The sequence below is a fragment of the Schistocerca nitens genome, chromosome 3, assembly GCF_023898315.1.
Source record: "Schistocerca nitens isolate TAMUIC-IGC-003100 chromosome 3, iqSchNite1.1, whole genome shotgun sequence".
Classification (NCBI taxonomy): domain Eukaryota; kingdom Metazoa; phylum Arthropoda; class Insecta; order Orthoptera; family Acrididae; genus Schistocerca; species Schistocerca nitens.
In genome coordinates, this window is record NC_064616.1 from 329,701,901 (window position 1) to 329,717,037 (window position 15,137).

Genomic DNA, 15,137 nt, shown 5'->3' on the forward strand with positions numbered 1-15,137 from the left:
CCTAACTAACCTAAGGACACCACACAACACCCAGTCATCACGAGGCAGAGAAAATCCCTGACCCCGCCGGGAATCGAACCCGGGAACCCGGGTGCTGGAAGCAAGAACGCTACCGCACAACCACGAGCTGCGGACAACCATAAGCAGAATAGCCTATTTTATTTAGCACTATTTCTAGGATTTCATAGCTTTCTTTCATACGTACAGAATGTCCAACAGGTATAGATGCATACATGTTACCATTATGTAACAAAACAGCCTTTAAACTAGTTTTGGATGAATCAATGAACAGCCTCCAGTCTTCCTTTTTGTATTCAATACCAAACTCGTTCATCAGACCAGGAATGTCTGAACAGTACACTAAATCACCTTGTTGAACAAACTTGGAAAATTGCTGCACTCTCTATATATAAACATGTATATGCTGGTTCCAACTGCCAATAAGTTCTTTTCTTTCAATCCAGGGCCAAGCAATTCACCATTTTTTTCGTTAAGCCCAGATCCCTAACCAAATTGTTACGCTTGGTCTGAGTAAACAATCTGGGCTCTAGACTTTCTGTATTACAATGGAATTCATCGTCATCTGGTTCATCAAAATCACATTCTACATCAGAAAATAATTCTGTTGGAATAGGATTTAAATCATCTGGTGGTTCAGGAACTGGCAAATCTACACCATGCCCTACTGGTCGGATGGCGGACGGAAGTTAAGGGTAGCATATTACCTACTTGTTTTTCGAATTATGACCAGTAATATCAACACTGCAAAAGTAGCAATCATTGGAATGACTTCTTGGCTCCCTCCATATAATAGGAACAGCAAATCTAAAGGCTTTTTTCTCCTTTTTGGACCATTTTCTCACATCTTCAAAACACACACATAACATACCTTATGTGGTGCCCAAGATTTATCTTTATCACCAAGTTTAGATCCAAAGTACGATAGATAAACCCTTTTCACAAAGGCTGCAATGTTTCTTTGGTATTTTTTTAATCACAAATTCACCACAAATATAACAAAAACTGTCAGCAAAGTTTTTACAACCACAATTAGACATTGTACTAAACACATGAATGGGAAATGTGAAAGAAGTTAGGTTGACAGTAAACAAAACACCATTTGTTAACACAAAAATAGAATCGACCTTTTACCAGCAAATGTTTTTCAGCAGTCCTATCAACGTCGTCTACATTCATTACACCTCGTTTTTAAATTATTTTAACTACATAAAAGCTGTTAAATTCTTTAAAAAATCACTTAAATTAACATATTTTACTGTAAAATATCAAGAAATGGTGGGTGTATCATATTTGGATTTCCCACCCAAAAAAACATAAGAATAAGGTATTTTCAGCAAAAAAGTTTTTCCATCGTAGGCCTGTGTAATTGCTACAAAATCCAGTCATGGAGTACCTTGAAAATATTGAAACACTTATCAGCACAAATAGTACATTATTTTTTTCAATATGAAATAGAAATATTTTAATTGAACACAATTACTGATAGTGGAAAAATCCTAAATTTTGCATCCATTGCAGAAGGTTCCCAGACTTATATAACGGAATCCAATAAATTACTGATTTTTTTTTAAATAAAAGTGATTAAGTATTATAACTTCATTCTGATGCTGTTCGCAAGTCATTCCATTCATACAAAAAATAAATCAGAGAAAAAAAATTTTCTCCAAATGCCTCTTTTCTCAAGTCAGTCTGTTACAGCAATGTCACAACTCCACATTTCATCCTATATGCCAAATATTTATGCTGCAGCTAGACAAAGGTAGTCTAACAAATTAACTAATCTGCATATCAGTTATTTTCTCCTCGCCTAAAGACAAGTAAATACTTCAGTTAATAGTAACCTAAGAAGGAAAATGATCCATTCACCTCAAATATTTGAAGTACATCACTGATCATTTGCAAGAACAATCTGCTGCTTATGATACTGCAGTTCACACTGACTTGCTATTTGTAGCCAAGCACTTAATACCTGATGATGCCACATAACACATTGTAACTGGTCATATAATAATAAAATACTTTACAGTCAAGATGGAAATTAATTTTATATTACTAACAGTACTGCAATCATGACATCCCAGTGAGGATGTCACCAATTCGTGCTTTGTTGATTGGTTTAAAAAGGGGGGGGGGGGGGGGGGGAGGGACCAAACTATGAGGTCATCGGTCCCTTGTTCCTAATAAAACAATGCCACAAGTGTTGGTGCCTTGTCATTGTTTAACAAAGATTATGGGTAACCTAATTATATGTACGTTATGCAGTGAATTTTGTTATAATTTTTTTGTGTCATGTGTTGAAAATATTACCACTCTTTAAAAAATCAGTGCATACTCTTTTCCAGTACTTTAAGTACATGAAGTGAGCTTCATAGTATTTAGGCAGAGTAGATTTAAAAAGTGCCTTAAGCACTCATAGTTCAATAACAGTTCAAAACCTAGAAAGGGGAATGGGAGATGGAAAATAGAGAATGAAACTTTAATTCGTGAATTTAAATATTCATTAAGTATATTTTTTATCATGTCACTCATAACAGATTAAATTATTATAGAAATTATGGATACCCACAGTGAGCTGGATGTTCACGAAGCTGAATTCTACTCCTGAACAGCAGTCCAGACTGCACCACCCAGTTCTACATCAACATCTAAACCCTGCAAGTAGCCTTACAGGGTGTGGCAGAACATATTTTGTGTAATACTATGATTTCCTATCATTCCTGTTGCATTTGCAAATGTCACACAGAAAGAACAACTGTCAATAAGTCGCCATATGAGCTCAAATGTCTTGATTTTCGCATCATGATCATTTCACAATATGTACGCAGAACAAAATCTTACGTTTCTTTGTTCTTCTCAATCTGCATACTCTCAGAATTTTAATAGTAAACATCCCTGTGATGCAAGCTGCCTCTCTTATTGTGTCTGCCACTGAAAACTGATGAATATCTCTGAGATATTCTCTCATACAAGCAAATTGACCTGGGACAAAATGTGTTGCTCTTCTTTGGATCTTTGCTATCTTCTCTACTAACCCTTCCCGGTTATGGTTCCTGACTGATGAGCAATACTTGTGCGAAGCAAATGACAGTTTCATACATTTCTCTTTTGTAGGTGACTTGCACTTCCTTAAAATTCTTCAAATGAATTCCTGTCAGGCACCTGCTTTCTCAGAACTAGTTTTACACTAATAGAAGACTATGATCAGCAAAGCAGATTAATATTATGTTCTTCAAAATGTTAAAAATGGCTCAAATGGCTCTGAGCACTATGGGACTCAACTGCTGAGGTCATTAGTCCCCTAGAACTTAGAACTAGTTAAACCTAACTAACCTAAGGACATCACAAACATCCATGCCCGAGGCAGGATTCGAACCTGCGACCGTAGCTCAAAATGTTAAAACTGGTGAAGATGAGACAAGATGATAAGTAATTCTTGAATGATACAAAAGCACTAAGAAGTAGAGAAAAGAAGAAAATGGAGGAGGAGGAGGATGATTCCCTGTGGAATCAAACCTGACAGAAGAACTGTGGTGAACAATTAGTGAGTTGTGGAGCACACGAACAAGCAACCATTTAATTGCAGCTGGTATTCAGATATCACTTCCTCCCAATTTTGCCCACATTGTATGCATCACGAGACCTACATGTGATGTGCAAGTGCGGAAAGGATGGTATTGCAGCTGTCCAGTGTGCCAAATTCAATGCAGTACATAAAGATGTGAGGACAGATGGTGAGAAAAATGTCTATGTGAGGAAATGTCACACAAATGACATTCCTTGCAATAGTTCACATCCCAGACAAGCATAGAGAATGAAGAAATTGCAACATTTTATTACCTTCAAGCTGGGACTGTAAAATTTACTGTGTTAATACAAGCCAAGTTAAACAGTAATTAAACTGATTAGAGGTGGTGTACATTCTTAGAGGAGAAAAGGGAACGAAAGAGGGGGACGGGGTGGACAAGTTAAGACTGTCCAATTTTTGTGTGATGTTTCATTGTAAACAACTTTGAAACATTCTTAAAGGCTGATATCACAATCCAAATTAAGCATCTCGTGTTTCATAAATAACACATACAACAGTGATATAACTAAAGAAATTATAATGTTGAAATATTTCATTACAATGGTAGTGAAGATACAAAATTGTCTCTGGCTGCTTTTTTTCTGCATCCCGAATGTATCTTAGTAAAGGAATTCCAAGTGGTATTCAGTTGCACTCAACACAGTTATTCGCTGGATCAGCATTGTGAATTTAAGTGTTATTTTCAGTACTATGTCTCAAGTCCAGTTGTATTTCCAGTGTAACTGTTCAAGACTCATATTACCAACAAAATCACAGGAAAAAAGTTTTTTTCAGAGTAAAGTCCATCAAAAAATAGACATCAATATTTTGTGAGTAATGAGAGAGTTGTACCGCTGTGCTGATAAATAAATTGAAGAATAACTCATTCATTTTCAGACACACATGAGAAGATGTGTAATTTCAAGATGACATTCACTTCTGCTGTGTGAGAGACTATTGGCCACAGATGTATTATTTATATTTGGCTGTGCACTTGTAAACAAACATTTTTAAGATTATATTGGAAAGACGTTTGCAAGTCAGGTGGCGGTTACAACATAGGTTGCAATCTCTTTTGTGACAGGGGCTCATTAACAGTCTCATCAAACACCTGCCCTTACATGTCTCCAGATCTTTCCTTTTTTCCCTTACTTTAACCCACTGGATTGTAAATCCTTGTAGTTCAGCCATCTTTCATTAGTCTCTAATTCTCTTTAGTCTTCCACAGCTGTAAGCAGATCACATATCTAATTTTGTCTTGTTTACTGTAGCATATTTATTTTCACTTTCCTGGGCAGTTGTTACCACTTGCTATTGCTGTATTATCATCGATTTTTAACCTAAAACTTTATAAAGTACTGGTACTTCATAAGTATTGATGCTGTAAAATGGAAGTACTTGGTACTTCTCAGCCATCCTTAAAGCATAGCAGATAATGGTGCTCTGAACACTGCACCAGTCCATAGTGGTTATTTCCACAGGCTGGCATGCTGAAAGTCACTAGTTCAAATTTGATCACCAACAAATGTTTATTATTTAGTATTCATCATTTTTGGAAGGTTTTAGAAATTTCTTATGTTTGTAACATTAGCATATTTTGGAATGTTCAATGTTTGTAGAAATAGCATCATGCACTGTCCAGAAGGCAGTTCTTTTTGTGCATCAGTATTAAGTAATAAATGTGCTACTGAATTTGAACTTGATTGTGAAATCTTGACACTGTTTGGTAGAGATGCCAGGTATTCAAAACCTCTACATGACTGTCTTGGATTAGGCAACATACAAGTTGTCACCTATAATTAGAATACAGGCAATACATCTTTTCCAAGCTTGGTATACTCCGGTTACCAATGGATTCCAAAACAGCAGTAAGTCAATTGCACATCAGGCATCCACCAGTGTTTGGTGGTTATGACACAACAATACATTTGGTATGAACTTCTAAATTAACCTCACATTAAGACTGACTTTATTAGCCAATGACATTCATACAACCACAGCAGACTTTGCATCAGTTAATACTGCATAGGGAAAGCTTAGCTGCAAACGATGGCATGTATACAATCCTTGTGTCTTACCCAAGATATTTTCTATTTCTGCCGATTCCTCTTCTATCTGCTCTGCTGTGATAAGTGGTTTGAATGGTTCTGTTGGCTTCTTTTTTATTGAATAATTGTAGTATTTTAACGCCTGTACTGCAGCTCTGGGATTAACATCTTGTTCTTCTTTGCTGTAACAAAATACCAGGATGTACTAACAAAGAAGGTAAACTTTCAACATATCAATAACAAGCAACACAATGGAAATGTGTCATCTTTAGTCTACAAAATATGATACTCAGCATTTTGCAAAAAAAGGACAAGATCCCACTGAGAGTTCTCTCATATTACAGGTACCATTTTATTTTTTAATTTTAACATTGTATTGGAATGCTGCTGTTAATATGAATAACTCTCTCTCTTGAGCAGCAATGTAGAGTGCTATAGCAACATGTAAGAAGTTGTTCCCACATCCAGAACACAGATAGTGAGATTAGTTGTGCCATACGGTATACCGAAGTATGCCAGTGTTGTGATGAACTACAAGTAAGCCACAAGAGTGGATCCAACTAGACAATTCTGAATGATGAAAACCAACAACATTTAGGTGCAAAAGTAAGACATTTTCCTTATCAAATATTAATTATTAGAAGCCCCTATGACATAATAATGCTAGTAAGAGCAGGAGTGTCATTAAATCTTTGCTACCACAGTACCACTATGTGGTAAACTATTTATATCAGGAAAAAATTATTATTATTATTATTATTATTATTATTATTATTATTATTATTCTGTCAACAATGTATGAATAATTTCGAAGTTATGTAAAGTGTACCAATGATTTCTGTTGCACGCCAGTCTCTTCAGTCAGCATTAGGATGCAAGTCTGATCACTGTGCAAACCATGCTCTCAGTTTTTCTGGGACTTTTAATAGTAACTGTGTCAAACTACTTAGCTTTAAACTATTTTACAGTGTTTGTTGATAAATGCACTGTAATGGCATCCCAGGGATTATTTACAGTAGGTTAACTACCCACCATTCATAGCCCCATACATAGACTATCTCCATCACCAAAGAAATCCAGTATGCTACAAGAACTACTTCAAGGGACTGTGTCAACAAAAGCAAGACAGAGAATACATAGGGAGGAGTTCCAAGTGTCGATTCACTAAGCTGATCCAGTGAGAGGTTAATTTAACTTTTATAGTCTCCAGTGGAAATGAATGACCAGTTTTACTGTATGTCACCTATGCCACTTTCCATGAGCTTAGGGCAAAACTGAGATATATTTATGGAAGTTTAGAACCACGGGCGGGTGGGTGGTGGTAGGGAATCTGGCAGATTATGATGTAGACATCAATTATAGTTGATGGTGCAGCAAATGCACACCACCTTTACCCACACTTCACTCTGATGTGTGAACAACTATTTCAATCATAAAAAGCTAGATTCCCAAAGTTCATAACTGACCGTTAATAAAACAATGAAAATGTTGTGCTCTGAAGACTTTTTTCAAGGTGCACGGGACTGATTTGAGCTTGAGCTTGCAGTATGAATCCAAGACTCATTCGGCACATACGTGGTGAGTCACCACATGTGAGTAACACCTCAGCAGAACTGATAGTAAACATTCTAGTGGACATTCAACACAAACTAATATCCCCCCCCCCCCAAAAAAAAAATGATAATTAAATGAACACCCTAGCTGCAAACAGGCATTGATGTAATTCATTGGGGACATGTTGAAAATGTGTGCCCCGACCGGGACTCGAACCCGGGATCTCCTGCTTACATGGCAGACGCTCTATCCATCTGAGCCACCGCGGGCACAGAGGATAGTGCGTCTGCAGGGACTTACCCCTTGCACGCTCCCCGTGAGATCCACATTCCCAACATGTCTACATCACTACATTCGTAGTGCGCCTAATAGATATATAGTTAAAAACAAAATTATTAACAAAAAGCCTTAAAATGAGCAGGAAAACACCAACTGATTATTAAAATTACATTTTAACAGCTTTGAATCCATATGCACACAACAGGCATGGATGCAAGTCATTTAATAGGACATCCAGTAGTAGGCACTATGTGACATACATTCATCCTCATCAAATTTGCATCATACTGAAAGCATACCAAAGCTATTAGCCAGTTCATTAAGAACAAATTGATAATTTAAATATGTCATTGGCCATTAGCATTATTAAATATACAGGGTGTTACAAACAGGTACGGCCAAACTTTCAGGAAACATTCCTCACACACAAAGAAAGAAAATATGTTATGTGGACATGTGTCCGGAAACGCTTTCTTTCCATGTTAGAGCTCATTTTATTACTTATCTTCAAATCACATTAATCATGGAATGGAAACACACAGCAACAGAAGGTACCAGCGTGACTTCAAACACTTTGTTACAGGAAATGTTCAAAATGTCCTCCGTTAGCGAGGATACATGCATCCACTCTCCATCGTAAGGAATCCCTGATGCACTGATGCAGCCCTGGAGAATGGCGTATTGTATCACAGCCATCCACAATACGAACATGAAGAGTCTCTACATTTGGTACCGGGGTTGCACAGACAAGAGCTTTCAAATGCCCCCATAAATTAAAGTCAAGAGAGTTGAGGTCAGGAGAGCGTGGAGGCCATGGAATTGGTCCGCCTCTACCAATCCATCGGTCACCGAATCTGTTGTTGAGAAGTGTACGAACACTTCGCCTGAAATGTGCAGGAGCTCCATCGTGCATGAATCACATGTTATGTCGTACTTGTAAAGGTACATGTTCTAGCAACACAGGTAGAGTATCCCATATGAAATCATGATAACATGCTCCATTGAGTGTAGGTGGAAGAACATGGGGCCCAATCAAGACATCACCAACAATGCCTGCCCAAACGTTCACAGAAAATCTGTGTTGATGACGTGATTGCACAATTGCGTGCAGATTCTCGTCAGCCCACACATCTTGATTCTGAAAATTTACAATTTGATCACGTTGGAATGAACCCTCATCCGTAAAGAGAACATTTGCACTGAAATGAGGATTGACACATTGTTGGATGAACCATTCGCAGAAGTGTACCCGTGGAGGCCAATCAGCTGCTGATAGTGCCTGCACATGCTGTACATGGTATGGAAGCAACTGGTTCTCCCGTAGCACTCTCCATACAGTGACGTGGTCAGTGTTACCTTGTACAGCAGCAACTTCTCTGACGCTGACATTAGGGTTATCGTCAACTGCACGAATAAATGCCTCGTCCATTGCAGGTGTCCTCGTCGTTCTAGGTCTTCCCCAGTCGCGAGTCATAGGCTGGAATGTTCCGTGCTCCCTAAGACACCGATCAATTGCTTCGAACGTCTTCCTGTCGGGACACCTTCGTTCTGTAAATCTGTCTTGATACAAACGTACCGCGCCACGGCTATTGCCCCGTGCTAATCCTTACATCAAATGGGCATCTGCCAACTCCGCATTTGTAAACATTGCACTGACTGCAAAACCACGTTTGTGATGAACACTAACCTGTTGATCCTACGTACTGATGTGCTTGATGCTAGTACTGTAGAGCAATGAGTCGCATGTCAACACAAGCACCGAAGTCAACATTACCTTCCTTCAATTGGGCCAACTGGCAGTGAATCGAGGAAGTACAGTACATACTGACAAAACTAAAATGAGCTCTAACATGGAAATTAAGCATTTCCGGACACATGTCAAATTAACATCTTTTCTTTATTTGTGTGTGAGGAATGTTTCCTGAAAGTTTGGCCATACCTTTTTGTAACACCCTGTATGTAACTGTTCATTCTCAGAAACTACATAAATTTTAGAATACTGTTCCATCTCATTAGCTGTAATTTTATACAAGTGAATTATATTACCCATTTTGACATGTGCCCTATACCCTAATCAGATGAACAATAAGTGTATGCTATGAGATGAATAAATCATATTCACATTTTACTACTTACTGTCACTTAAGTATGTATTACCAAGAGGGGTAGCAAAGCGGTCAGCACACTGGACTTGCATTTTGGAGGACAACAGTTCAAACCCATGTCCAGCCATCCGGATTTAGGCTTACTGTGATTTCGCTAAATCACTTAAAGCAAATACCAGGATGGTTTCTTCAAAAGGGTATGGTCATCCTTCCCTAATCCAAGCTTGTGCTTCATCCCTAATGACTTCATTGTCAAGGGGCATTAAAAACTAATCTCCTCCTCCTCCTCCTCCTCCTCCTCCTCCTAAGTGTGTATTTGGAAAATTCTTTACAAAGATCTATTTGTTAACAAATTCATTGTGAGTGTGCAACTGCGGCCAGACTTAGCAAATGTGTAACTACTGTTGTGAACACTAAAAACGGTACTTGAAAGTATGTGGGAACAGTTACTCAACTGTCACAATTAACTCTTTAGACCACATTTATGTGGCAGCGTATAAGAACTAAATGTAGTAAAGATAGCATTATTTCAGTTAAAGCTATGTAACACAGAGCTGACAATTGCGCACATGCTATTTAGAAATCTGTCTTTGAACTGTCATTTTGCAGCTTTTATCTCTCTTAACCAACAGGATCTGCCCTTGGCTCAAGTACATTTTGTAAACTACATTTATTCCTGAATTATATTTTGACAAATTAAAGAGTGGATGTCAGTTTCCACACATTCAATATCCATCATATTCAGCTCATACGCATTTTTGCCCGTCCTGCGCCAATACCTCCAACAGTTTGTGGTTGCCTATTTTAGGCTTCAAATAAGCTGATTCGAGTGTACGACATACAAGTTTATAATAAAGGTAGCAACTAACTACCACAACTGTATTCCTTCGATTACAATCCCACACCCGTAAAAGTTTTCTTCGATGTCCATATGTAGAAATGTCATTAACTCTTGCTAATAATTAACAAAGCTGGGCAGAGTACACACATATCTACTTATACAAACATGAAGACAAGAACAATGATTTTGCCTCCACCAGTAAGGTGCTGCTGTGAAGCAACTTGTCAGATTTCATTATACTGGGAACATTTTAGAACTTTCTTGACAAATTGATATCATGTTCTCATCACAGACACAGTACCTTTGACTGTTCAGAGATGTCACTAAAACTGCCCAGAGTTGTAAACAACAATGAATGAGCAGTGCCTATTGGACAGAGGGGGTCTGACAGCCGATCAGTTCCAGTCATTCCACCAGGAAGGAGGTACACAGCTCGTGTTGTCTGTAGTTCAACCATGCTTAGACGGTCAATACCGCAGTTCGATCACATCCGCATTGTTACTTTGGGCCAGGAAGGGCTCTCAACAAGGGAAGTGTTCAGGCGTCTCAGAGTCAACCAAAGCAATGTTGTTCAAACATGGGGGAGATAGATAGAAACAGGAACTGTCAATGACATGCCTCACTCAGGCCACTTAAGACCTACTACTGCAGTGGATGACCGCTACCTATGGATTATGGCTCGGAGGACCTGACAGAAATGCCACCATGTTGAATAATGCTTTTCGTGCAGCCACAACACATCATATTACGACTCAAACTGTGCACAATAGACTGCATGATGTGAAACTTCACTTCCAACATCCATGGTGAGGTCCCTCTCTGCAACCACAATACCATGCAGCACAGTACAGATGGGCCCAACAACACGCCGAATGGACCGCTCTGGATTGGCATCATGTTCTCTTCGTAGGTGTCGCAATATGCCTTCAACCAGACAACCATCGGAGACGTGTTGGAGGCAACCTGGTCAGGCTGAATGCCTTAGACACACTGCTAAGCAAGTGGAGCAAGGTGGAGGTTCCCTGCTGTTTTGGGGTGACATTATGTGAGGCCAACATATGCCACTGGTGATCATGGAAGGCGCCGTAACGGCTGTACGATATGTGAATGCCATCCTCCGACTGATAGTGCAACCATATCGGCAGCACATTGGCGAGGCATTCATCTTCATGGACGACAATTCATGCCCCAATCGTACACATCTTGTGAATGACTTCCTTCCTTCAGGATAACGACATCGCTCAAATAGAGTGGCCAGCATGTTCTCCAAACATGAACCCTATTGAACATGCCTGGGATAGATGGTAAAGAGCTGTTTATGGACGACATGACCCACCAACCACTCTGAAGGATCTACCAAATTGCCGTTGAGGAATGGGACAATCTGGACCAACAGTGCCTTGATGAACTTGTGGATAGTATGCCACAACGAATAATGGCATGCATCAATGCAAGAGGACGTGCTACTGGGTACTAGAGGTACCAGTGTGTACAGCAATCTGGACCACCACCCCTGAAGGTCTCGCTGTATGGTGGTACAACATGCAATGTGTGGTTTTCATGAGCAATAAAAATGGCGGAAATGATGTTTATGTTGATCTCTACTCCAATTTTCCGTACAGGTTCCGGAATTCGCGGAACTAAGGTGATGCAAAAGTACTACACTGCTGGACATAAAAATGTCAACACAAGTAATCTTGCAAATAATGAAATTCGATTGACTGTGCATGTATAGTATCATAGGAAGAATACAAGATTAAATTTGTACGTGATCTGGGAGTACACAGGATGAGAAATTTACTGCAGTACACAGACATGCCACCTCTGGTGGTAATAACAGCTATAACCCAGCTGGAGAGTGAGTCGAGCTGAGCTTGGATGATAGATACGAGTATGTCATTACTCCACGATGCTTCAACTCTATGTCTTGTGGCTAGTAAGTGTTGGCATGCCAGTGTCTCAGCAATCCATTAATAGTTTCCACAATATGTGAGAGATATTGAGAATGCACTGGTCATGGCAATAGTCAAACACCCACTGTAACAGGGTAGGTCAGGACTGCACTGGCAACATGTAGTCTTGCATTATCTTGTTGAAAGAGAATGTCACTACAAAATCTAAGATAGGGCACAGTCACCAACAATAACACATCATAAAATGTAATGGCTGCTGCCCCAATGGGTACTGGGTCCGTATGGCGATGGCTGATGCTATCTGGAGATGTCGATTTTCCCCATAGCCTCCACACAGAGATAAGTCAATTGTGGTGTGTTTTCTGAAAAAACAATGAGGTGTCACTCCAGTGCCCATTGTTATTACTGGGCACATCTCTCTGTGCTGGCAGTCTGGTGCTCTGGATGTAGTCACCTTGTCCATGTGGATACTTGCCTCATTGACAAGTAGCCCATTCCCTGATTAGGTATAGGACATGGCTGTACGATGTTCCACACCTGAGTCAACAATAGGTACATCCCCTTGCACACTGGCCACAAGGGGTCTCCCAGACACTGCGTGCTGTTTAATCCATCAATTCCACATTCACACGACAGTCACTGGGTCACGACTAATGTGAACAGCAATTTTGCAAAACAATAAAATGCAGTTTTAATAAACCATGGTCCTGCCGTTATCTAATTCCAGTATGTGCTGGTAGATGATGATGATGATGATGATGATGATGATGATGATGGACGACGACGACGACGTTGTGCAGTTGCGCTGAAACACGAACTGTTTGCATATCTGAGACTGTAATATACTTCATGCCAATCTGATGTTTGTTGCATGCTGCCATCAAGTATTGCAATTTCAATGGCCAAAAGCGTAATCTAAAGATTGCGTTCTTCATGTAAGGTATTGCACTGTGAGGAGAAGAGAAGGGGGTGGTTATGGCAAAATAGCGGTTCTCGTACCATACATGGAGTTCATGTTTGGGCTCCATGTAGCACTATAATTTGGCTCATAAAGTTGGGTCTGGGTTATCTAAATTAGGATAAATGCTCCATCAAGCCACCCAGCAACCCACTCCAATTTCTATGTGAGAAAGTCCTGTGCGCTATGCATCCTTTGATATTTTCAATTTAATTTATTGCTCGTAACACGTACTTTTACATGCATGTGTGTTTTCAACTAAGTTTTTACAATTACAATTTTTTAGTTTACATTATTTCTTATTACATTGTAATTCATGATGAATTAAAGTTAGAAAAGCATTTTTGTATAAGCCATTGCTTGACTCACTTTTTTAAAAGTATCCCCTGTCAATGTCTTCATTTTGTAACAAGTTAATAAAAACAGCTCCTTTGACATAGGGGCTTTTCACTGGTAAAGTTAATCTTCTGTTAACCATATGAAAATCTTTTCTATGCCTTATTTCATAGTTGTGAATATCCATGTTTCTTGTTGTGATGTTACTGCCTTCTTTCACTAGCATTATAGTTTCTAGTACATACATGGCATAAACTGTGAGAATATGGGTTTGCAAGAAGTTCCTGGTTTTACTTTTGCTATGATCCTCAAGGCTCACTTCTGCAGTATGAAAACTCTTTTCATATTAGTTTAGCATGTCCCATCCCATAGCACTATCCCATAAGACAAGAAAGGATGCACTAAATCCATAATATACAGTCCTTACTTTTTTTTAACAGACCTAATCAACTTGCTGCTACCATGAAAGTTGATCATCTATGCACAAACCCAATAATTTACAATCTGAACAGGTTTTTGATAGAATTTCATCAATCACAGTATTTTGTCTGTTTGAACCACTTGATTTAAAATGATTAATATTAATTTTTCTATGTTTACTTTTAGGTTCTCTCTTTCAAGTGAGCTCTTGCCTTTTCAATGAAGTTATGCATTTCTTCAACTAGGCTGGGCTCATTGTCTGTGTAGCAGACACCAGACGTATCATTTGCATACATAGTAATCAATTGCTTATTGTCAAGAGATCTTGGGAAATCATTTACATAGCATATGAATAGGACTGGACGTAAAATAGAGCCCTGAGGAACACCAAATTTATCTTATACTTAACCTTCTCTTCTCCAGTATTTCTTTATTGAAGTACATAATCCCCACGCACTGTCATCTACCCTTTAAATATGTTTCTAGCAAATTGCATGAGTTTTCCAGTGACACCATTCGCAATTTTTTATAAGAGCATGTCATGATGTACTCTATCAAAAGCCCTTGAGAGGTTCAGGAATACTCCTGCTGCATGGGATTTTTCATTTATTTTTTTCAAGTACATTATGGACAAATTGTACTGTTGCTGATGAGGCACTTTCACCTGTTCTGAAACCATGCTGGAAATCACTTAATATGTCAGCATTGTTGTAATGTTCCAAGATTTTTTTAAATATTATTTTCTCTATAAGTTTGCTGAAAGTTGAGATTACGGCAATGGGTCTGTAGTTCTGTACATGCTATATTTCCCCCTTTTTGTGTATTGTTTTCACTCCAGACAGTTTCAACTTGTCAGAGAACACATTTTATTAGATGAACTAGTGGTTTCATTATGCAGGCCAAGGCCCTCCAAGGGCTGTAGAGCCTAGTAGTAGTAGTAGTAGTAGTAGTAGTAGTACTGGTGGTAGTAGTAGTAGTAGTAGTAGTAGTAGTAGTACTGGTGGTGGTTTCATTAGTTCATGTTTGCATTTCTTTAACAGATATGGAGAAATTTCATCTAATCCTGCTGAATTTTTGTTTCTGAGGTTATCAACAAG

General features: G+C 38.8%; 1 protein-coding gene and 1 non-coding gene across 2 annotated transcripts in view; both read right to left on the bottom strand.

Annotated features, from left to right (window-relative positions):
- Positions 1-15,137, bottom strand: part of LOC126248291 (serine/threonine-protein kinase Pak) — a 106,278-nt gene that overhangs the window by 56,978 nt on the left and 34,163 nt on the right. Inside the window, exon 3 of the mRNA XM_049949151.1 lies at positions 5,665-5,816. Coding sequence (XP_049805108.1) covers positions 5,665-5,816 — 152 coding nt within the window. The remainder of the gene's footprint in view (positions 1-5,664; positions 5,817-15,137) is intronic.
- On the bottom strand, positions 7,384-7,458 carry Trnat-ugu (transfer RNA threonine (anticodon UGU)). The gene has a single exon. It is a non-coding gene; the product is annotated as a tRNA-Thr (tRNA).